Source organism: Pochonia chlamydosporia, chromosome 1 (assembly GCF_001653235.2).
Source record: "Pochonia chlamydosporia 170 chromosome 1, whole genome shotgun sequence".
Classification (NCBI taxonomy): Eukaryota; Fungi; Ascomycota; class Sordariomycetes; order Hypocreales; family Clavicipitaceae; genus Pochonia; species Pochonia chlamydosporia.
Genome location: NC_035790.1, coordinates 350,469 through 373,232, shown reverse-complemented (window position 1 = coordinate 373,232; position 22,764 = coordinate 350,469). Strand labels below are relative to the sequence as shown.

Sequence of the window (22,764 nt, the reverse complement as noted above, 5' to 3'; positions counted from 1 at the left end):
TAATAATGAGCTAGCTGGCCCAAGGCCATCACATAGCAACGGCAAAATGCACCCTGGCTGCATTAGGGGCCGTGTTTTTTGTTTCTTTTCAACTCTTTTCGACTGAACTGGATCAAGACAAGATTTAGATTTGACTCAAACGAATGACAGATGTTCGATCGCAGTTGCACAGACCTCCGCAGCGGCCCCATTTGTCCAGGATCCAACATTAAACTCCACATCGTTGTGATCCAAAGAGGTCAACATGTCGGGTCTGCCACCTCAACTGACGCTTCATAGAAGGATCCACCAGCAAATGGGCATTGAGTGAAGTAGAAGGAAAGCAGAGAAAAGTTTGTCTTTCCGGTGTGCCGGAAAAAGCAATAAAGATGCCCGAGACAAGACGGACTACAGCCCGTTCACATGATGTCTTTGGCTCTCATATATTTGCGTAGCCCGGCTCAAGTCAGCCAGCTTCAAGCCGAGGTTTGGAAAAGAAAACAATACAGTATTGGGGGTATACACCCGCCTGTCTGCCTCTTTCGATTTTGTTTCAGACAAGATTATTGACAACTTTCATTCCAAAGCAAAGAGCAGTCAGACAACCCAGCATGCGCTTCCTCTGGTTGACTCTTGTTCTATGCCCATTCATAGAGGCATCTTCTCATGACACAAAAGCAGTCTGCTCAGCGCTGCGTTCAAGGTTTCCCAACCTACTCATTTGGGATCCAATTGGTCCACAGGCTGTCGACACGATTGCCAATGCTTCAATCTACAACAGTGCATTGTTTAGCTATTGGAATGCTGCGAGCTCCAAGAACAGACCTACTTGCGGATTTTTCCCATATAATGCCGAGCAAGTCTCCTTCGCTATTAAAGTCTTGAACGCCTATCCTTCCGTTAAGTTTGCCCTCAAAAGCGGTGGGCATAACCCAAATCTCGGTTACTCTAATGTAAACCAAGGGCTTCTAATCGCGTTTAGACCAAACTCGCAGTATGCCATCCCATCTGAAGATGGCAAAACAGTCGAAGTGGGCGCTGGGTGTAAATGGGAGGACGTATATTCCGCCCTCGAGCCATTAGGTAAAACCGCTGTTGGTGGCCGGCTAGGTGATGTTGGTGTCACTGGCTTCATGCTTGGTGGTGGACTTTCGTACTTGTCCGCACAATATGTAAGCTGAAAGTTGCTATCGCTGCCTCGGAGACTTTACAACTTACATGCCATTCAGGGATTTGCATGCGACAATGTGGTGAGCTTTGAATGTGTGCTTGCCAACGGCACAATTGTGACGGCGACTTCCACATCTCATCCTGAACTGTTTTTCGCTCTACGGGGTGGTGGTAATCAATATGCTGTTGTAACAAAAATGCTGCTTAAGACGTACGATATCGGTCAAAATGGCACCGTTTGGGGTGGTGTCCGAACATACACCGCAGACAAACGGAAGCAAATTCTCTCTGCCATCACGAATTTCACTGCCAAAGGTGCAGATCCAAAGGCGGCTATAATTCCTACATTCAATTCCTTTTCTGCACTGGGTATAAATGTACCTGGGACACTTGTGTTCTTCTTTTATGACGGACTCAACCCTCCTCCTGGGGTGTTTGATGAGTTCGACGCTATTTCAAGCTTCTCCGATGACACAAAGCCAAGAAGCTATAGCGACCTAACCAAAGAAGTTTTGGGTGGCGATATGAAAGGCCTACGCTTTCAGATTCGGGAAAACACATTCCCAAACATGCCAGCTGCTAAAATGACCTCTTTCTTGAGTGATCATTTCGATCTGCTTGTTGCAAAGGCTACAGAAGCTGCAGTTGTGGATTTGCTCGACTTTAAACTGTTCTCATTTGCCATCCAGCCGATGCCTCACGGTATTGCTAAGGCGTCGCTAGAGCATGGCGGCCCCAATGCCCTTGGACTTGTACCAGAGCACGGAGACCGTGTTTGGATGGAATATGACATTGCGTGGCTTAGTCCTCTATGCGATGCGGCTTGTCCAAAGTTCTTTGCGAAGTTGGTAAACTCACAGCATGATTTACACAAATCTAAATACTCAGGAATCTACCCAACAAACTATAAGTCGGGAGACTTGGGATTTTTGAGGTGAGTGTCTCGTCCAGGCGTCCTTGAGATACCGTTTCCTGTTACTAGACGTCATGTTTAGTTCGAACTGACAATACGCATCCAGTTATAACCCGATATTTATGAATGACGCGATGGATGGCCAGGACGTGTTGCAAAGCTATGGGGAGGCCACTTATTCCAGACTCCAAAGTATTCATGAAGCCTATGACCCGAATGGTCTCTTCTCAGAACGACAAGGGGGGTTTAAATTTAGTCGATAGCTGATTAATATTGATAAGACCCAGTAGTCACAATCAAGGTTCATGAATTCCGCTTATTGGCAACAGTCTCTATAAGACCCGTCAACAACTTCATTGCCAGGAATGGCAACAGAAAACTATTTGCATTCTGAAGTTTGGTCTGGCAGTTGACTGGCCATTTGGTTCGCGCTGACAAACGGGATTACTTTCGCAATCTCCTCCGCATATAGGTCTGAGAATCTTGACTCGCCTGGATGCCATGCGCCATAACAACGCACACGGTATGGTGGTTGATGATGATTCCAGTTGGGAGACAGGCTCGGATGTCAAGACCCTGCTACGATCTGCCTTATTATCACACCGAATAGGAAGAAGAGTCAAGCAGATCAATAGCCACAACGCCTTTCTAGCAACTATTGAGATAGCTCTTAATTCCTCTAGGGTCAAGTTATCTCGCGAAGCCGTAACGGAGCATGCCACATCCACGGGCTACCCTAGAGCATGCAACATCGTAGTGGGCGAACTTGGCTGGCCCTCGGGCAATTCGCGCCGACGCGTATCGAGCAGCTGGTTCCTGAATAATGAAAGTGAAGTCAAGAACCCCATGATCTGCCGAGTAAGTCTCCGACAAGAGCCTAACATAATGGGCGACTCGGATCAAATGCGACCTGACCCGAGATGCCAAGTAGTAAAAAATCAGTTGGACGACCGGACACCTCCCCAATGCCAAGAGGCCATTTCGCAGCAGTATCGTCTCCGATGACGCATTGCTTGCTATCTTTGGGGTTTGAAAAAATGCCCGACGAGCCAACTTGCGACGCAGATAGATAAGAACACTGGCTCCTCAATTGTCTTATCGTCATCTCTCAAACACCGGCCGGGATATCCAGCCCCTTAGAAACCCTGACAGAGGCATATCGCAAGAAGACAAACAGCTTACCCCGTTCAGAAACGCGGGGAGAGCAGGGGTTATGCGCTGGTTATCGGAAATCTAACATGAAGGGGATCAAGAAACACCATGTCCCCTCCCTTGTGAGTTATCTTCAGCTTTGCCAACTCCACTGTGGAGGCAGCGCTCTAGGCATGAAGTAATAAATTGGATGTCGATGTCTCTGGACGAGACGGGGTATTGGTAACAAACAATACCCGTTATGCCCTGACGTGCATCAAAGTGGCCGGAAATAAGCAATCCTAGTCGCCCTGGACGAGCTGTTGAGGGGCTAATCATGCATCCACCAGCGTATCTGGCGGCAAGTTGTAAGAACCTGGGGTTGGGGAAGATCAACATTGTGGCGCTCTGGAGTTTAGCGTGATGACATGCCAATATCGGCTGTGATACTCCGTGCTTATATCTTGCACAGTGCATGCCAAGCCTACAGAAGTACACAAGTTGCCCCCGATGCGGAGTTGAGTACTGCGGAAAGGCGGCGGAATCTGTTTATAAATGATGGGGTGCTAAATGTGTGCATTGGGTTTAGATAGAATGATTATCTTGGTACACCCGTGAAGTTGTTCGCCTCTATGAACATCTTCCTTCATCAACCTTCGAGATAATATACGACACTTTCCATCAGGTCACCTCCCAGTAACGGAAAATGGGGAGCTCACGGTCCTCCAGGTCCGAGGATAGAAACCCTCCCTCGGAAGCAGCCGATAAACCGCAAAATGATATTGATCATAAGAGCACGGCCAGCGAGGCCGCACTCTCAGCGGAACTCATTTCCGCAGGATCGCAGAACTTGCAACGGAGGATTGGCGGCAAAGAAGTTCAACTGTTTGCGGTAGGAGGGGCAATTGGTACATGTAAGAATGCTTTGCTGAACTGCTCTGTCTATGCCTCAGTCGATCCACAACAAGCTAATGCTCCTCGATTCATCAGCACTTTTTGTGCAAATGGGTGCGTCATTACCAAAAGGCGGACCGGCTGGCCTTTTTCTGGGGTTTGTATTGTACGGGACGATCATGCTCGCGGTGAATCAATGTTTCGGTAAGGGTCTATCTACAATAGACAGCACAGGACCTGTCCTGGGAGTCGGAGAAGTGAAAATGGTATAACTAACAAGCAATCAACAGCTGAGATGGTCACGTATCTGCCCATCGCGTCACCGTTCGTCCGGTTGGCAGGATTCTGGGTAGATGATGCGCTGAGCTTTGCAATGGGTTGGAACTACTTTTTCCTCATGGGTAAGCTACACATGATACTGTGGGAAAGCAGTGATGATTTGACTTGGCTTGGCTTCACTATGGCAGAGCTAACTTTGTTCAACGCAAAGCCTTCAACGTCCCTTACGAAATTACGGCTATTAATGTCCTTCTTACCTACTGGACCGACAAGATTCCAATCCCTGTCGTTGTCTTTGTCTGCCTCATCATCTACGCGTTCGTCTTTGCCAACTTCCGAGAGCTTTTATAGTATGACTAACGACGTTGTCCAGTGTCTTGAACGGGCTTGCAGTCAAGTGGTTTGCCACGTCAGAATTTTACATGTCGATCTTCAAAATATTTCTTATGCTCGGCCTGATGATGTACACCTTTATCACAATGGTGGGAGGAAATCCGCGAGGGGATGCATATGGGTTTCGCTATTGGAATAGTCCTGGGGCATTTGTCGAGCATCTTGCTTCTGGAGACACAGGGCGATTCCTCGGAATACTGTCCTGCATGATCCAAGGATCTTTCACGTGAGTTCAGTCCTTTGCTATGCAATCATACCCAGAATGACGCGCACTAATTAATCGCCAGAATGGTCGGGCCAGAATTTATTGCCATGGCGGCAGCAGAGGCGGAAAACCCCCGTCGATTGATGCGAAAGGCTTATTCTTCGTTTGTTTGGCGTCTCATGTTCTTCTTCATCGGCGGCGCCCTCTGCGTCGGAATTGTTATTCCTTACAATGACAAGCTGTTGGCGAGCTATATTGAAGGAGACCAGAAAGGCACTGGCGCGGCGTGAGTTCATCCACATGATTGAAGCTCTCAGTCGGCATTTAGCATTTATTATTTGTCGGAGGCTGACGACGTAACAGGTCTCCCTACGTAATTTCCATGGTTCACTTCGGCATCAATGGTGTACCCGATTTGGTAAATGCACTCATCATGACCTCTGTACTCTCCGCGGGAAATAATGTTGTCTTCTCTGCCGCTCGCACTCTCCACGGAATGGCAATTGACTCAAAGGCCCCTGGAATCTTTGCAAAATGTACCAAGTTCGGAGTCCCAGTCTATGCTGTCGCGGTAGCACTCACGTTTTCTCTTCTCTCCTTATTACAGCTGGGTAAATCGTCGTCCAACGTTCTGCAGTATCTTGTCGGATTCTGCACTGCTTCATATTTACTCAACTACTTTGGCACAGTGTTGACGTATCTTCACTTCTACGCCTCACTTAAAAAGCAAGGTGTCGACCGAAGCACCCTTCCATACAGAGGCTACCTTCAGCCATACGCGGCTTGGTATGCCCTTATTGGTACATTCATCATGGCACTTGTTCTGGGATACGACGTTTTCATTCACGGCAACTGGGACACAACTTCGTTTTTCACCAACTATATAATGGTTGGCTTCTTCCCTGTGGCATACTTGGGGTGGAAATTTGTTCGAAGAACGACCTACGTCCGCCCTGGGACTGCAGACTTGCAAGTTGGAAATGCGAAACGGGATATTGATCTATATGAGGCTCTGTACGAGCCACCGAAGCGAGGCAAGGTTTCTGGGTATCTGAACAGCTTTTTCGAATAGACTCTTCACAGGTTGACAGGGTGTGAATGCACTAAAGGGTCACGTTTTGATCGAGTAGCTTGGCCATATGTAGTCTATTGCAGTTTCTAGTATGAGAGAAAATGACGCCAATGTCTTAGAATCAACGAGCGATTGACTACTTTGCTGCGGCATCATCTGCATTTAAGATCAATGTAGCAAAGAAAAGAGGCTCTCTCACAAACTCACTAGCCCGGATGAACTCGTTAGTTGTGTGCGCCCGGTTCAGGTTGTGCTGCAGATTGATGGGTGTGAACCGATAGATATTCTTAGTGAGCTTCCAGAAGAATTTCGTATCTGTGTTGGCCGCCATTAGATAAGGAGTTACTATCAAGTCCTTGTCTCCTTCCAGTGGTTTCAAGGTGTGCCTGATGGTTCCAGCGAGAATTTTGAAGGCTTCTGCTGTCGGTGGTGAGACTGGTGCTGGCTCCAAAGCATCTACACCAAATAATGCAATCTTGTGGCGAATAGAGTTATTGCGTGTTGCATGAAATCCTTCAATGGCCATGTCATGTTTTCTGGCAATGGGTCGGATTAGCGTTTCGTAATGGGCCTGGATCTCAGCAACAGACGACTCGACACTGAGACGAAGATTGACCAAGACCGAGGCTTCTTCGGGGATTGCATTTATCTTGACACCTCCATTGATCTTGCCCACTGATTGGCTAGTCCTGAAATAATACTTCATCTTCTCCAGGTCCTTCAATGCCCGTTGTTGAGCTTCTGTGCTTCCGGTGGCAGCCAGAGGCAGTTGATTTCGCAGGTCAGGTGGGAATCTAGCATGTGGTGCATGCGCGGCGGCACATTCCAAAAAGCCAAACATGGGATTTCTTGTCGTAAGCGTCCCAGGAAACGGATTAGCTTCTATAGTCGTCACAATCTCGGACAGAATGCCGATGACGTTGTGATCTGGCGGATCTGATGCGTGCCCACCATATGAGGTAACATTTATCCCGACGTCTATGTAGCCTTTTTCAGCAACACTGACCATTGCAAAAGACTGGTCGAACTCTCGTTGAATTCCCATGGAGCCTTCATCCATGATTAAGTAAATGCCGTCATCGCCGTACCTATCATGCAAGAGGTTTGATATGGGACGACCGCAATTTTCGCCGCTGATTTCTTCGTCGCATCCAAACGCCAAGACTATCGTTCGTCGCGGTTTGAAGCCACTCTTGATCAGAAGGTCCAGACTCTCCATGAGAGATATCAGGTAACCTTTGTCGTCCGTGGCGCCTCGACCCCAGATAAACTCCCCATCGAAATGCCCCTCGTACGGCGGGTGTTTCCAATCCCCTACCATATTTGCAAGCACTGGGACCACATCTTGATGTGCCAACATCAAGATTGGTTTGGCCTTTGTAACTGGAACGGTACCCTTCCACGTCAAAACTAAGCCGTGCGTGTTTGCGTGGTCAAGTTGCACGGTTTGGAACACCTTGGGGTATGTATTCACCAGAAACGATTCGATGTCGTAAAACACGTTCCACCGGTCGTCATCGCCAATGGTGCCTAGTTCGTCATAGCTCTCCGAAGGGATCTTTATGATATTAGATAGTTTTCCAATGGCTTCCTCCTGAAAAGCTTGGGTTTCAATAGTCGTTGCGATGAATCGTTCAACGTCCGTGAGCCTGGGGGTCAACCTCTCCACTTGTTCACAAGTTCCAAGTGGCAATCTTGCCCTCGATGTGCTATCAAGACCACCGAATGGCCATAAACCTATGTCGATGCCAGAGAGGATGTCCCAAGGATGGCTGAACAAGCTCAAGTAGACACCTGCCAGGCAGGCAATGGCTGCGAGCCCTAGCAGTCCACGACCAGCAGTAGCTGTTTGGCCGTGAGATCTTGTCGCTTCCATCTGTTTGTGCGCTGTGTGATGTGGCGAAATTAGGGAACCTCACGATTCAACATGTAAATTCGCTGTGCTTTGGCTGTGGCTTGAGGCAACTAGTGGGAACATAACCATCAATCCTGATTTCGTCCCAAGACTTTTGACAATGTGAAGTTTCTTCCATTCACCCGGGCTGGGTCAGTAAAACAACCGCTCATCCGACCATGGGCTTATTTTCATTACGAGATTAATTGCGGTGTTTTTGTAGCCTTGACGAGCGGAGAGAGTAGCTCCATGTCGCTTCCCCGCGAGGTTGAGATTCATCAACGCCCTCCATGTCTCTCCGTAAAGCGGGCCTCAATGTCGTGGACTTGGCAACTGTTGGTTTGTATTTGCCGGAATGTCGCCTCTCGTATGCTTGCAGGGAGGGCGGCGACATTTCCATGACAGCTTGTGACGGTATCAGTCACAACAGGTTACCTCTGCGATAGCCTGGGTCAGCTCCGATCAAATTGATGGATCCGTCGTCAAGATACGAAATGGAGGGTCAAAGGGTACATGAAGCGGCCCACTGTACAGTGCGACTTCGGAATGAGCATGTACATAAAGTACATCGCAAGTTTGAAGTACGGAATTGCTTGGTAGAGAAATGACATGCCATCTTTTTATTTCCGACTTTGCTCCTCGCCGTACCTGACTATATGTCAACTCTTTACGTCGAATCTGACCAGTTACGACAACATTGGTGTCTTCAGACAATATGGCGAGTTCCGAATCCCTCAGATCAGCGAACGAGTTTCGCAGCGATACCTTCACTGTCCCGACAAAGGCTATGCTTGAAGCTATGGCGAGTGCAACGTTCGGTGATGATGTGTACCAAGAAGATTCCACGACTACCGAGTTTCAGAGCGAAATTGCCAGGCTGACTGGCATGGAAGACGCTTTGTTCGTGCTTTCGGGGACAATGGGCAATCAAATCGGGGTTCGGGTGCATCTCCAAGGCCCTCCGCATTCCATTCTTTGCGACTACCGAGCTCATGTGTATGCAGAGGAGGGTTCAGGATTGGCAGTCTTGTCACAAGCGATGGTTACGCCAGTTCATCCACAAAATGGCCTGTACTTGACTTTGGAAGACGTCAAGAATTGGGTGGTTCTTGGCGACGACATCCACACGGCGCCTACCAAGGTCATCAGCTTGGAAGTTACCATCGGCGGTGTTCTTACGCCTTTGGATGAAATAAAAAGAATCTCCGAATTTGCCCACTCAAACAACATCATGGTCCATTGCGACGGCGCGCGTCTTTGGAACGCGTCGGCCGCAACCGGTCTTCGTCTGGACGAATATTGTCAATACTTTGACAGCGTCTCGATGTGCGTCTCCAAGGGCCTCGGTGCTCCAATCGGTGGAGTTCTTGCAAGCACCAAACAAAACATCAAAAAGGCGCGATGGCTGCGGAAGCAGCAAGGAGGAGGAATTCGCCAGGCAGGCGTTTTGACGGCGGCAGCATTGGTCGCGTTGAGAGATGTATGGCCGACGATGGCTCAGACCCATGCAAAGACGAAGCAATTGGAGCAGGATCTCAAGAAACTCGGAGTCGTGCCTCAAATCCCAGTTGACACAAACTTCTTTTTTATAGACGCAAAGCGGTCGAAAATCGATATGGGCGTTCTACTGGAACAATGCGAAAAATTTAATGTTAGACTGATGGACGAGCGCATTGCCATGCATCATCAGATCAGCGACGAGTCAATCGAAAACCTGAAGCAGGCAATAGCGCAGGCGGTACAGATCACTAGCAGCTTGCCTTCAGACTATACTTCAACATACAAAACTAATGGATATGGCAGCACGTCGAGGATGAACGAGTTTAATTAGACCTGGTAGATGGTAGACTAGAAACATAGATTTTCGGTCCAGGTAACGGCAGCGTGTAACCCAAACAATACATTGTATTAGAACAAGATGTTCCTCGGTTCTCATCGTCCTAGTAGGTGATAATTAGCGGTTCTGGTCGTCGGCTCCGATCTCGAGTTCATCTCGTTTCTTCACAGAAATGTCGTGTATTGGCCAAGCCGATAAAAAGCCCAATGTGTATTCGCTATGGATTTGTGTTGTACATGCGGTTAGACTAGGAGGTCATCACAGTCGCTACTGAGCTGGTGTTCAGTCTTTGTTCCAGTTCTATAGCTTACTGCCACCATTCAGATATGTTCCTCCCATTCTCAGCATCTCAACGGCTTCGTCAACAAGTTCCTGCACGATTTCACCGGCCGGTTGGATACGGCGGATCGAGCCTGCCACCTGACCCATGAAGTGAGGCACATCAATGTCCTCAGCTCCATTTTCCAGATCATACTCGACTGGCACGACGCCGCGGTTGCACAGATCTTGAATCTGTTGAGGGTTCCGGTTCCACCGCTTAATATAGTCGTTGGGCTTCATTCGTAGAGGCCTTCCGGACAGGACGAGTGTTCGCTCCGTTTCGGTGAAATCGCAATCCACCACGGCCTGCTTGTGGTCGTTGCTACTGTTGGCCTCGACAGATGCCACAAAACGAGTTCCGACCCAAACTGCAGAGGCACCTTGCATTAGAGCTGCTGCGACGCCGCGGCCATTACAGATGCCACCAGCGGCGAGAACCAAGGCTGAGGATCCTTTAAGCATCGGCGGCTTATATCGTCTGGCAACGTCAACGACTGCAGGTATTAGAACTGAGCTTGCTATATCTCCTGTATGACCGCCTGCCTCGGTTCCCTGCGCACAAACAATATCGACACCGAGATCTAGGGCCTTGACAGCGTGTTTTGGGTGACCGACCATGTTCATGACGTAGATTCCATTTTTGTGAAGCTTTTCAATGATGTGCTTTGGTGGAACACCAATGGCGCAAACAAACAATTTTGCACCGCTCTCAATAGTCAAATCAATCAGCTCTTCCAGCTTCCCGTGTGTATAATCGTGATTCGTTTTCCGTGCGTTTCCGCCAATTTGAGGGAGCGCGAGATCAATGCCAAAAGGCAGATCTGGCTGCTTAAAATTTGCCTTCATTTCCGCGATAATTTCTCGAAGCTGGTCGGGCGTATATTGCAAACCGCCAATGACTCCCAGGCCGCCAGCATTTGAAACGGCAGCAGAGAGTTCTCCGCCCGAAGTATGCGCCATGCCCGCAAGCACAACGGGGTGCTTGATGCCCATGAGCTGGGTAAATGACGTGGTAATTGGTCCTTTCTGTGCCATGGTGGATTTATTTGTAGACTCGCGTGTTATTAAGATCGGTTTGTAGTGTCTGTCCCGTCAATGGCGGATTCGAGAACACCCGGCGCTCGCTTGTTGTATCGGTACCACGTCAGAGTCCTACAATCGTTGACCTGTGTAGGATGAGTCAACGGGCATTCATAATTTGTCCAATTTTTTTTGCATCTCTAGGCTTGGAATGACAGCTTATATGACATATTTCCGGTCCCCATGCACGGAACCGGGATGTCGGGCGGACTGTGCGGCCGGAGCCGTTTCAGGGATCGAGTGTGGGGTATGGGGTCAATTGGTGAGGGGAGAGGCAGATTGCCGAGGCAGTCGACTCGATATAAGCGACAATTCTGGCTCTTTTTTAGTCCTTGTATGTAGATACAAGCAGGAGTACGTTTTCTGTATCCGAGGAAACCTACATTTGCCATCTTATACCCATTTGTCAAGTATGAACCTTTGTAGCGAAGCACTCCCATGCGCTATAAAGCTGCATGTGTGACACATTTCAATATTGGTGAAGCGGGGTGCCATTTCCTCGGTGACATTCTGTCTGGTTTACTCTGTAGCCAGGAGTCAAATTACTTCCCCAATAGTCACGTCACTAATTACAGTAAAATAAATAAAGTCGTTGACTTGACCTAATCCAGGGTAGTCGTTCCGAGCTAGCTTGATGACTTAACTTGCCACTGCAGAAAAGCGAAATAGAAATATTTTGTAGCGCAAGACAAAACATGAATCTACAAGTATGTTTTTGTACCAATCGGTCTCCAACGACACCAACAGGCTCGTGAGCTTCCGACCCGCAATGTCACTGCAACATCGGCTGCCTCGTTTGGTGCCTAAAGGCGTCTACCAGTGCATGAAAGCATATCCCGTTGTTTTGCAGAAGTTCAAAGAGAGTTTGTGAACAAAAGCGTCTTAGAGTCCATCGTCTGGCCTCGAGACCTATTGCACATTCTTGCAGGGACATGCAAATAGAAGTAACTCGGGTGCAAAAAGTACACACGCGTTACTGTGGTATAAGAAGCAGATACACCACTTTATAGGGACCTTGGAAAACTCACCAAATTGACTCAATAACACGACTGGCGGTCGATCTGAGGGTTGAACTTTACTCAGCACATATTTCATACTTCTCGGCGTTTTGAACGAGTCTCTGTTTGTTCGAAACGAATTTTGGGGTCGCTGCGAGTGGCATCCACGTTCGGTGACCGTTCTTGGTGTGAAGGAACTCATAGTGCACATAGTACGTTAAAACCCACGCAAATCTAGACTTAACAACCACATCTTTAAGAAAATAGACACATTAATTATATAACTGCATATTTTATATCCTAGCGACAACACATCTAATGCAGGAGAGCATCAGGCAAAGTGATATAGGGTATTGCACTTTTTGGCCGTGTGGAAGACTGCGAAGACTCACCCGACAAAGGCAACAGTATTTCTTCTAGCAATCTTGTGGGATGGTTAAAGTCGGAACATTCTTGCCGGCGCTCTATGATCGGCCGCGTAAATTAGGCTGTCTATCCAAGCCATGGCTTGCTTGCTTACAGGCTATATTGAAGTACCCTGCTTGTGGCACTACGTGTGCTCTGTAGGCTAATAACTACACATTGCCTGACACTTTTTTCCATTGTCCGTATTTTATCTCTAGCAATATTACTTGATATACACTCAGAACACCTCAACGTCAGGTTTGAAGGCGGCAACTGTGCATCTTAAACTTGATACGCATGCAAGAGTGTATATCATCCTTGAAGCTAGAGCAGCAGTCAGACCCAACAACTAATCCCAGTCTATAATGAGACAGATCATACAGGGCATGCAATAGGCTAAATCACAGATAATACCAGTTGAAGTGTGGCTTTTGGAATATGTTTTGATCCCCCCTCCTGGGATCAATAGCAGGGGTACATGATTGTACAATTTGAAACAACGGAGAATGGCCACTTATACCCGAGATTAGAGGGATGAGCCACAGACTGCCAGCGGCGCCCCTTAAACTCAGCACACACGTTGTCATGAACTGGCATAAATGGATTGGTGACTGTACAACGCAGAAAGTGTCAGAAGTATCCAAACGCTGATTAGACAACACCAGCGACAAACATCTAGGCGGATGCTGGCAAAAGGGTAGACATTACTACGGTCTCTATCGACTTTGATCCCGAGATAGAAACAACACTCTGCGTGTACCAATCTGGGAATGGTACGATGGCTCTTAGGTAGATAACAGTCACGAACCAAGTCTACCGCTGTAGTAGCATATGCGGCAATTACGCAGTCTATGCTTTTATCCGCACCTTTTCCACTTTAGTATCTGAAGGTAATAGCCGGCAGCCTATTTGCCTCTGCAAGAGAGAACCACTGACTGATGCAGAGAGATAGTCTTACTTGTATCCGTTGACAACATCAAACCCAAATCACGACTATTAACACACTAAAGAAGCAAATAAGCAAATAAAACCCATACCATTATAAGCCTATAGATATATACAAACTATGTGCAATAGAGGACACACAGATTATGGAGAATTCCTTATAAGATGTTCTTACTGTGTTGTATATTCATGATGACATTTGTTTTGCAATTGCGCTAGTCTCGGTAGTTAGTAATGCTAGTAGTTTCAGTTCCCCAATGCTGACCCATTCAAATCACAGTCCCAAACTCTCAGGGGCATTGTTAGCACTTATAACAGGACAAGCGCGGGCAATTGACGACAAAGCAAGCCGAGAAAGGAAGGAATAGAATGTTTCATGGGGAAATTTGGCAGGGGAAAAGAATCAGAATGCAACTTGGCACTGGTTCCTACCCTTGAGGATTCATGTCATCTTGGGAACTCGCATGCTTTGAGAACCCTCTAGCGTGTACAGTTTTCACTCTGTGATCTGCCCTCGGTATTATCTCACGTCCCAGTTACTATGAGACACTAACAACTCAATCATTATTATTATATAGGGAGAGCTATCTATAGAGAGCAACTAAACGCCAAAGAGCGCCTAGAACGTTAATCAATTTGCTAGTGGCATCAACTCCGTCAATTGCGTCATATTCCCAAACCGGGACTAATATTCTAATCATTTGCCGCTGCGCCTAAATCTCCTTCTAGTTGACTACTTCCTGCAAAGGCGGCATAGTATTTTCGCCCTGATTTATGCCCTCAGTCCGATGCGCAATGTCGTTGCCGTTTATTTGAGGCTCTTGTAAGGCGATTTCCTGGCTAGTAGAGTCGTCGATTGGGTCGGCATCTGGGTGAGGAAGAGGAATTGGTATATTCGGCGGCGTATATGGCGGTTTATCGTCATTGACTGAGTCGTCCGCACCGTGGGGTACCAAGTCTTGAAGCTCTCTTCCACGAGCGAAATACACCCAAGAAGTGTAGAGCAATACGACAGTCAGCACGATTGCCAAAGCTAGCCGTTGTGTGTCTCGTATGAGCATGTTGTCTGGTATTATGCAGCTTGTAAGATTGGCAATCTCTCCGCGGAACTACTCATCCAACTGCGACTAAGCGAACCCCAGAGCAGGGCAATGGGAGGACCAACAGTTCTTTCGCTCTTATCACTGGTAGTGAGCGTTGGAGCGCTGGGGACAATCTCCAGCTACCTTGGCAGCTGAATGTGGATGTCATAGATAAGCATGCAGGTCGCTGAAAACAAGCAGAACAAGGATACTGGACCGAGTGAGAGTGTGTGCTGGTATCTGTGCAATTTGCCCTGTGCCCGGCCTCGCTGTGCTTCCAAGAGGTTGGCCACTCTTCAGTCCTCACCAACGACGGATTGGATGAGTGTTGCTTCCTGGGCCAAGTTGTTATCCCCACTCAGCATCCTTCGTCCTCTGCAAGGTATTTTTGGTGTTATAGGCGTACCGGAGTAACCGCCGATGACAACGTCTGATAGCGGCTTACCAGGGGTACCTGTGGGTATGCGTAAATTGCCTGCTTGACTGGGTATGCGGGTTATTCAGTCAAACCCACAGACACAACACCAAGTATCTCGTGGAGCATCTGTACTCCCACATGCCAGCGCCACGAGGTGGGCGGACAACCGAACAGGTGGGCCGCTACTCTTAATTTGGCAGTTTACATCCGAAAACTGGCCAGGGCTATAATTGAACCGAAATCTACGTTGGCCCCCAACTGACACAACTCCAATGGTCAAACGTGCGGAAATCGGCACATGCTTTGGCCTGCCTGTTGAACGAGTCAACGAGTCAACGAGTCAACGAGTTAGAGTCAGACGAAATGTGAATGATGTCCTGCTGTGCCTATCGCCCATCGTAGCCGCAAAAGCTTGTCGCGTGGTGCTGAGAGTCTGTCATTAATCAGAATTGACTATGCCGTCCCATCCGCCGCGGAAGATGAACAACGGAGCAAAATCCGGGTGTGAGCATGGGCACTGGACCTAATGTGGCACCTTGCCTAGAAAGTTGTGAGCGGTAATACAACCTGAGTCAGTTCGTTGCCGGCCGGGTGACCCAGAAGATATCCGTCGCACTCGAACAAGAGATCGATTGATGAATGTGGTTTCATGGGATTCGTAAAAATAGTTAGTCCTCTTTTAGCAGCCCAATTTGTGACGAGCACAACGACCCTATGGTGAAGCGTTGTATTTATTTCTATTGCTATTTGCTCGATGCTATGATCTCAATTGCTTGTTTGGCATGCCCCCTTGTGATTTTGCATATAACCAAGCCGCAAACTGGACGCTAGGCTTGTCAATGGCCTTGGTCACAAAGTCTGCTACAAACAATGTCAAGGGTAATAGGACAAAGTGCGGTAAGAGAAAGGCAAATTCGAGTCCCACGGGACCTGCCTGTGGTAGCACAAACTTATCAACCCATTGAGGGATGTGTTCCATTTGCGCCTTGCCCCTAAAGCCAACGGCTGCGTAGAACCGGTCCCCTAGAGTCCATAATATCGGTCCATGAACAAGATAGAGGGCAAATGATACACGCCCAAGGTACTGGCAGACGCGAGCTTCAAAAGCCCGCCTCAGCCAGGTAATGTTTGACACTGAGCTGACGAGAAGAGTTGCAGCCCAGAAGAGGTAAAACCACTTATAGTCAAAGACAGCTTGTGGCTTTAAGAATGAGAGAAAGTACCAGCCGCGATTGCGAGCAAGTTGATCCACCTCACGATTCTCGCAGGGCACTCCGCCCAGATAGATGGCGAGGACCAGCATATGGTAGCAGATGACCGTCTTGTAAGGTCTAAGTCGAGTCAAAATGTCTGGCAGCTTGTTGAGTACCGCCAAAAGATCCAAATAGCATAATAACATGCCCGAAACGAACATTGCGCAGTACCAGCCGTCAGCAATGTACATGAAGTAGAATATAAGACCGATTTGACACCAGAGGCGTGCTTGTCGATGGCATTGCGAAAAAGCCAGGAGAGATGCAAAAACAACCATGGAGCCTTTGAACTCCACGGGAATCGACCAGACGTGCATATTGTAGGAGAGCCAGGGAACACCTCCCTCTTTGAAGATAAAACTGAAGTTTTTGAACTCGCAGTAGAGAAACCACATCTCGTCAAACCAGTTGCCCTGAGGTTTCCCGCCGTCGACCCAGATACCAAAAAGGTGCCATGAAGTTGCATACAGGATTATTGTTGCTGCGACGGGGAGAAAGAGACGCAGCCAGCGCCTGAAGACTGCTGACCCCAGATGATTGACCAAGCCGACGAGGTCTTCATTTTCGATCAGTTTTAGCGGTTTTATGGAAAGCACATAGCCAGAGAGCACGAAAAACGTTGATACTGCGAAATGGCCACCGGAGAAGAGAATTCGAATTCCAGGCAAGGCAGCAAAGTGATATTTATCGCCATATCCAAAGCTGTTTTCGAAAATGCCGTTTTGCGCTAACCTGTCAATGTTGTGAACCCACAGTACGTGGTGATGCCAATAAACCAGGAGCGCGGCAACACCACGAAGGCCATCGAGGTATGCGGTTGGGTGCAAACTTTTCGGTCGATGAGTCCACGTCTCTGGTGTTAACCACGATTTGAGGTTCGACAATCTTGATGTTGCCTTGAGGCTATTGACGGGCTTCCAGGATGCTGGGCATAACGCGTCGGCTGCTGCCGCTTCGGGGTCGACGTTTAGCAAGGCTGGTTCGAAGCCATCGTGGTCTAGAATGGCTGGTGAATGATGGCTTGGCATGTTTATCACCCCACAGGTTGAGAGGGCGATTTTTCAGTAGTTGTCGTCTGCCGTTATGGTTATGCGGGCGCATTCATAGTCGAGTTTACCCCTGCTCAAGGGTATGTATATGGAATCGTCACCAGACAGATGATGAAGGAAATTTCAAGGACAGAAAAGAGAGTAGGGGAGTATAAGAATGAAGCCAAGTCTTGTGTAGATGCAATATCCCAAACGTGCCGCTTTGTTCAGGAAACTCATTCAGCTTACTCTGGGTCGCAGCACTGACGAAAATGTTCATACGGGACATAGAGCACATGCACCCCCTAAGAGCCAAGCACAGCCATTGAAGAATGTATCCATCTTGATCAAGTCAAGGTCGGTTGGTCTGTCTGGTGTGTGTGGAGTCGGCAGTGTCTGTGGGAACTCTTGCAAGCCACGGGAACAGGGGGTGTTCCTGTTCATGAGGGTTCCAAGGCAAACAAATCTCGGGGAGTTTGGGGAGATATCAGGTACATTCATGCAGTACACTGAAATCCGGGGCCGTCCATCCAAAAAGCATTTGATCGGAGTCGTCAAGGGGGGTGAGTGGCAAGCAAGCAAGCAATGGAGAAGGGTGAACATTGAAGGTGAAACACGCAGCTTGGAACTTGACGACATTGACGGGGCATTTGATTGAGTAAATTTGACCAGACCGAGGCATCCAACTTGTACAACATGGACAATTCTGTGTGTTGGTGGACATCAAATGACTTTTCCATTTCATGTGCCTCCGCCGAGAGTGACACCACCATCCTTTGACGGAAGATTCCTGCGACTTTACTGGAAGGGCCGGGATAGTGGAAGAGTCAAGACTCGTCAAGATGTGAACAAACGGCCATGTCATCCGAGAGAATGTGGATAGACGACAATGTGTGGGCCGGAGAACGAACCCTTTACATCCATGGCGCCGTCGATCAAGGCACACGTTTGACGGTGCCTTGTCGAGCTGCTGACTGCAGAAAGTCAAGTTTTGTCTGCATGGCAATCTGGTCTGGTTCGACAAGTCAAATTTGGCTTGGCTTGACTTGACTTGGCCAGGTCAATCAGTCCAGGTTTGCAAGACAACCCATCCAGCCAGCATCTTGCAAGCGCGGCATGACCCGAAACAGCTTACATGGGGATTTAGTCCTGGGGTCAATTTGACTGGAGTCAAATCTGGTCAAGTCTGGTCTGGTCAAATTCGATTGCCACTTGACGACTTCGGGTGTATTGCACAAGCAAGGCAAGGCAAGGAAGAGAACGGCAGGCAATTGAGTTGTCTAGTCAAGTCATGTCAAGTCCTTTTGACTGTCACGAGCATTTGATTCTGTCAATTCAATGCTCCATTGCCCCACATTCTGACTGCCAACTTGCACAAGACCAAAAAGCACTCTCGGTCATTTTTTTTATTCGCAGCTTGACTCTGTATCCATTCATCATTGATTGTTCCTAGGACTCACTACTTCCTTTCATTTTGTGCAAGAGTAGCAACTCCAATCATGTTCTAGGAAAGGCATTACCAGTCAATTTAACAATCGCCTCCAAGTTCAACTCACAATCAACAACAAACAGGCACCGCCAGTCTGACTGGCCAAAATCTCTAACCATGGAGAAGCGGCCGCCAGTCAAAATCTCCTTTCGGGGAACTCTATTGCCCAAGTTGAGGAGCGTCTCGCTGCCCAAAAAGATCCGGAAATGTCTTCCCATTTACCTAGGATGCATCTTCTTTCTCATCATCTTACTCAACCTCGATGTTCTTTTCTTATTTCCCAGTCCAGTCAGCATGCTGGCAAAGTCGGAAGCGCCCCGGAAGAAGCTTCCAGGAAGCACATTCCCCCAAAAGGTATGGCAGACGTGGAAAATTGATCCGCTGCTCTTTGGCATCACGGAAACGGCAAGAGCCATGACATGGGTGAAACAAAATCCTCAAATGCGCTACGAGGTCATTACCGATGCCAGCGATATGACATATGTTGAGCAGCATTTCGGCCCAGATGGCTTCAATCGCCCGGACATCGTCGAGTTTTACCGAAATGTCAACCTACGAATTATAAAAGCCGATCTTTTGCGATACATGATATTATATGCTGAAGGCGGTATCTACGCGGATATTGATGTCGAGGCCATCAAGCCATTCCACCGTTTTATCCCCGAACGTCATGATGAGCACGATTATGACCTGATTGTTGGTGTTGAGGTCGACATGCCGCAATTCCGCAACCACCACATTCTGGGTCAAAAATCGCAATCTTTCTGCCAGTGGACCATTATTTCGCGACCTCGGCACCCGGTCATGCTGCATCTCATTGAGAACATCATGAAGTGGTTCAAAGCAGTCGCAAGAAAACAGCGCGTGCCGATTGGCAAGGTGGAGCTGGATTTCGACCAAGTCATCACAGGCACCGGACCATCAGCCTTTACTACGGCTGTTCTGCAAGAAATGAACAGGGTGACGCAAGGTCCCAAGGTTACGTGGGACGACTTTCACAACTTGGATGAGTCCAAGGTAGTTGGCCGGGTGCTTGTCTTGACAGTCGAGGCCTTTTGTGCTGGTCAAGGCCACTCCGACTCTGGCAACCATGGGTCTCGCGGCGCCCTTGTGAAACATCACTATCACGCATCCAACTGGCCCAGTAAGCACCGTCGCTACAGGCATCCTGCCTATGGACAGGTGGAGGAGTGCAATTGGAACGCTGAGTGCGTTGCGCAGTGGGACAAGGACGTTGCCGAGTTTGACAAGCTGCCGGAAGCTGAGAAGAAGAAGATTATCGTGGAGCGCCTCAAATTACTACAACCACCACCACCGGTCCAAGAAGCTGAGGTGAAGCCCAAACCTCAGCCTCAGGAAGAACCGGGCAAAGAAGCCGAAGCTAAGAAGGAGCCTGGTCAAGAAGCTGAAGCTCAGCCCAAAGACCAGCCTCAGAAAGACCAACCGCAGAAGGAACTTGAACCTGGCAAAGAAGGTGATGCTCAACAAAAGGACAAACCTCAGGAGGAACCGGGCAAAGAGGCTGAAGCAAAGCCTAAAGACCAGCCTCAATAGCAGATGGTCAATGATGATGTCCCATGGGCGACATGAATACACGGATAGCCTTGTTTTGTAAATTAGCGGCGTTGGGGATATTCATAGGAGTTCGGAAATGATCCTTTAGAGGCGTTGGAATTGGTGATTCGATTTTGAGAACCACGTATTCCCAGTTGAACGGTTCAATTATTCACATAGAAATGACAAGAAATCATATGACGTATATTTACACAATTCAAAATACTTGTCAATAAATACATGCTTAGTATTACCTCGGCAGCATCGGCCGCCCAGATCGTGGGGTTTATGGTTAAGGTATCAACTTTTGGTGATGGCAAAGCCCCCTGTACTCCGTACCAGAGGAACCAGACCCAATACCACTGGGATAGGGTTCCGAAAAATTTAAAGTTGGACAACTGCAACACGATGCCTTCCACCATTAATGTCAAATGCTACCACAATGCATACAACAGCAGGGTGGGCGTGGCAGGGCGGCCTCATCGGCTGCGTGTACTGTATTCCTGCTTTCGACTTGAAGATGCACTCTACCCCAAGCACCTCAGTTCACATGTCAGTACACATAGAATCTGCACAGATTTGAACCCTCGGCCATTCAGCAGCCACCGCCACAAAGGCGTTGTGAGCTTCTGGAGGCGTTGTGGGCGAACTGACAGGTTCCTGGGCGTGCGCATGGGCGAAAAACTTGGCTTCGTAAACCCCCGGCTTTCCGAGACCGTCCAACGTGGGAAGTGTGGTCCTTCTAGCTTATTCAATTAGAACATACAACGGGTCGCATTAGATAAGCGACCTGCAAATTGCACATCATTGGCCTTGAAACCGCCACCAAGCGTTGTCGATCGCGGAGGCCGGGGGCCCATGTTGCTGTTGGTTCGACATGAGCGCGGTCCCCCTGGTAAGGATCCATCTTTTGATGTCACCCAACGCCACCTTTCCATGGAGGATTTACTGGATTTGGAAGCTGCTCCATCCGAACCCTGGTCCATGTTTGTTCGACGTCGGACGACATGAAATTGCTTATGCCAAGTTGAATGCTGAGAGCAAGGGCATGTGAACATGAACACACAACAGTCGACGCGAGGTGTTTCCCCCCCCAAGTAAGCTAGAAAAGCCTTTTTTTTTTTTTTTTTTTTTTTTTTTTTTTTTTTTTAAATGGGGACGGCAGATTGTGTGCCGCCTGGTGGTCGTTGAGATGGGGTGAGCCATGACACTGAGACTGAGACCCAGAGAGAGAATTAAGATATCCAAGTGTAGACTCCCAAACCATTGATTTATTACGAGCACCAGAAATCATATCTAGCGTATTTCTAGCCCAAAATGAATAAAATTTGGAAATTGAATGCATGTGTTACAGCAAGCAATTCCAGAGTAAATACAGACAAGAAGAAGAATATACCCTACTGCCCCCAGATAGTGGTGAGCGAAGCCCATTTACCGGCAGAGAAGAACGTGAAGCATTGGCACAACAAGGCGCAACTACTAAACCAATTCTTGTCTCCCTTGTGTTGTGTATCATGGCAAACGTCAAAAGAAAGTCTATCATGTCCTAGTTCCAGAACCCAAAATGCGAGCGAGCACAACCGCGCGTCACGGTCGTTCTCTTCTCCATCCCTCCTCACTTACAATGCCAGAACGGCAGCCGCCAACATGGCGAGGCCGCCCATAGGGGCGAAAGCGGCGGCTCCAGCTGTGACAACGGGAGGCGAGGTTGGGGAGCCGGTTGTAGGCGTGGGCTCTTCAGTAGGCTCAGGGACAGGCGCGACAGTGCCAGTTGAAGTTGGTTGTTGAGCTGTAGTAGGCTCAGGCTTGCCGGTGCCGCTACCACTGCCGGCGTTTGCGCAAAGCTTTTGAGTTGCGGGAAGGACCTTGTCTGAGTTATGTGTGTCAGAGTTTTGAGGCCCCAATTCGGAGGCGGAAGGTGAACTTACTGAGAGCAACATCTTGGCCACAGGCCTTCAGAATACATCCGGCAGCAGCACCCTGAATAGCGTCAAACTTCTTGCAAATGCAAGCCACGTCGGTCGCGGAGCAGGTTGTGCTTTGCTTCACTGCGTCATTGAGGCAGGGAAGGGCGCAGCTGGGCAGATCAGCGAGACTCTGGCCGACAGCTACAGTGGCCATTGCCAAAGACGCAAGAGTAATGAACTTCATGTTGGCGATGTAGACAAAAGTAGGCTACAGGTAATTGATGAAGTTATCGGGTGATGGCAACGTCTGGTCTTGTGAAGCTTCCGTTGGCTTTTTATAGCAAGTGTCAAGAACGAAAGTTGGGGTAGAAATTTTCCGGGGCAATGAGGAGGAGCCTGGGTGAGGTTTTGTACCCAGATTGTATTTTGACGTGCATATTAATATTGGCAAGCACTTGACATTACAGTCAGACTCGCCCCATGTCCCAACAGGTAACATTGAACCCAGAAATGGGTC

General features: G+C 48.5%; 9 protein-coding genes across 9 annotated transcripts; 4 read left to right on the top strand and 5 right to left on the bottom strand.

The window, feature by feature from the left end:
* Window positions 1-590: 590 nt before the first annotated feature.
* On the top strand, window positions 591-2,325 carry VFPPC_15052 (FAD-binding, type 2; the record flags this gene model as incomplete). Its single annotated transcript, XM_018292805.1, has 3 exons — window positions 591-1,151; window positions 1,209-2,083; window positions 2,169-2,325. The coding sequence occupies 3 exons, from the start codon at window positions 591-593 to the stop codon at window positions 2,323-2,325; spliced, it is 1,593 nt and encodes a 530-aa protein (XP_018148071.1).
* Window positions 2,326-3,899: 1,574 nt separating this feature from the next.
* VFPPC_15051 (general amino acid permease (agp2)) lies at window positions 3,900-6,036 on the top strand (the record flags this gene model as incomplete). The annotated part of the gene is made up of 7 exons (XM_018292804.1): window positions 3,900-4,085; window positions 4,147-4,291; window positions 4,378-4,488; window positions 4,578-4,683; window positions 4,740-4,985; window positions 5,047-5,250; window positions 5,328-6,036. 7 exons carry the CDS (start codon window positions 3,900-3,902, stop codon window positions 6,034-6,036), a joined length of 1,707 nt encoding a protein of 568 aa, XP_018148069.1.
* A 136-nt stretch (window positions 6,037-6,172) lies between these two features.
* Window positions 6,173-7,912, bottom strand: VFPPC_00060 (carboxypeptidase yscS; the record flags this gene model as incomplete). Its single annotated transcript, XM_018280157.1, has 1 exon — window positions 6,173-7,912. The coding sequence occupies one exon, from the start codon at window positions 7,910-7,912 to the stop codon at window positions 6,173-6,175; it is 1,740 nt and encodes a 579-aa protein (XP_018148068.1).
* Window positions 7,913-8,645: 733 nt separating this feature from the next.
* VFPPC_00059 (threonine aldolase) lies at window positions 8,646-9,761 on the top strand (the record flags this gene model as incomplete). The annotated part of the gene is made up of 1 exon (XM_018280156.1): window positions 8,646-9,761. The coding sequence occupies one exon, from the start codon at window positions 8,646-8,648 to the stop codon at window positions 9,759-9,761; it is 1,116 nt and encodes a 371-aa protein (XP_018148067.1).
* Window positions 9,762-10,067: 306 nt separating this feature from the next.
* On the bottom strand, window positions 10,068-11,123 carry VFPPC_00058 (oxidoreductase; the record flags this gene model as incomplete). Its single annotated transcript, XM_018280155.1, has 1 exon — window positions 10,068-11,123. The coding sequence occupies one exon, from the start codon at window positions 11,121-11,123 to the stop codon at window positions 10,068-10,070; it is 1,056 nt and encodes a 351-aa protein (XP_018148066.1).
* A 3,118-nt stretch (window positions 11,124-14,241) lies between these two features.
* Window positions 14,242-14,577, bottom strand: VFPPC_12681 (hypothetical protein; the record flags this gene model as incomplete). The annotated part of the gene is made up of 1 exon (XM_018290458.1): window positions 14,242-14,577. One exon carries the CDS (start codon window positions 14,575-14,577, stop codon window positions 14,242-14,244), a length of 336 nt encoding a protein of 111 aa, XP_018148065.1.
* Window positions 14,578-15,773: 1,196 nt separating this feature from the next.
* Window positions 15,774-17,297, bottom strand: VFPPC_00057 (acyltransferase; the record flags this gene model as incomplete). The annotated part of the gene is made up of 1 exon (XM_018280154.1): window positions 15,774-17,297. One exon carries the CDS (start codon window positions 17,295-17,297, stop codon window positions 15,774-15,776), a length of 1,524 nt encoding a protein of 507 aa, XP_018148064.1.
* Window positions 17,298-18,903: 1,606 nt separating this feature from the next.
* On the top strand, window positions 18,904-20,340 carry VFPPC_00056 (glycosyltransferase family 32; the record flags this gene model as incomplete). Its single annotated transcript, XM_018280153.1, has 1 exon — window positions 18,904-20,340. One exon carries the CDS (start codon window positions 18,904-18,906, stop codon window positions 20,338-20,340), a length of 1,437 nt encoding a protein of 478 aa, XP_018148063.1.
* Window positions 20,341-21,959: 1,619 nt separating this feature from the next.
* VFPPC_00054 (extracellular membrane protein, CFEM domain-containing protein) lies at window positions 21,960-22,491 on the bottom strand (the record flags this gene model as incomplete). The annotated part of the gene is made up of 2 exons (XM_018280152.1): window positions 21,960-22,210; window positions 22,269-22,491. The coding sequence occupies 2 exons, from the start codon at window positions 22,489-22,491 to the stop codon at window positions 21,960-21,962; spliced, it is 474 nt and encodes a 157-aa protein (XP_018148062.1).
* Window positions 22,492-22,764: the final 273 nt, after the last annotated feature.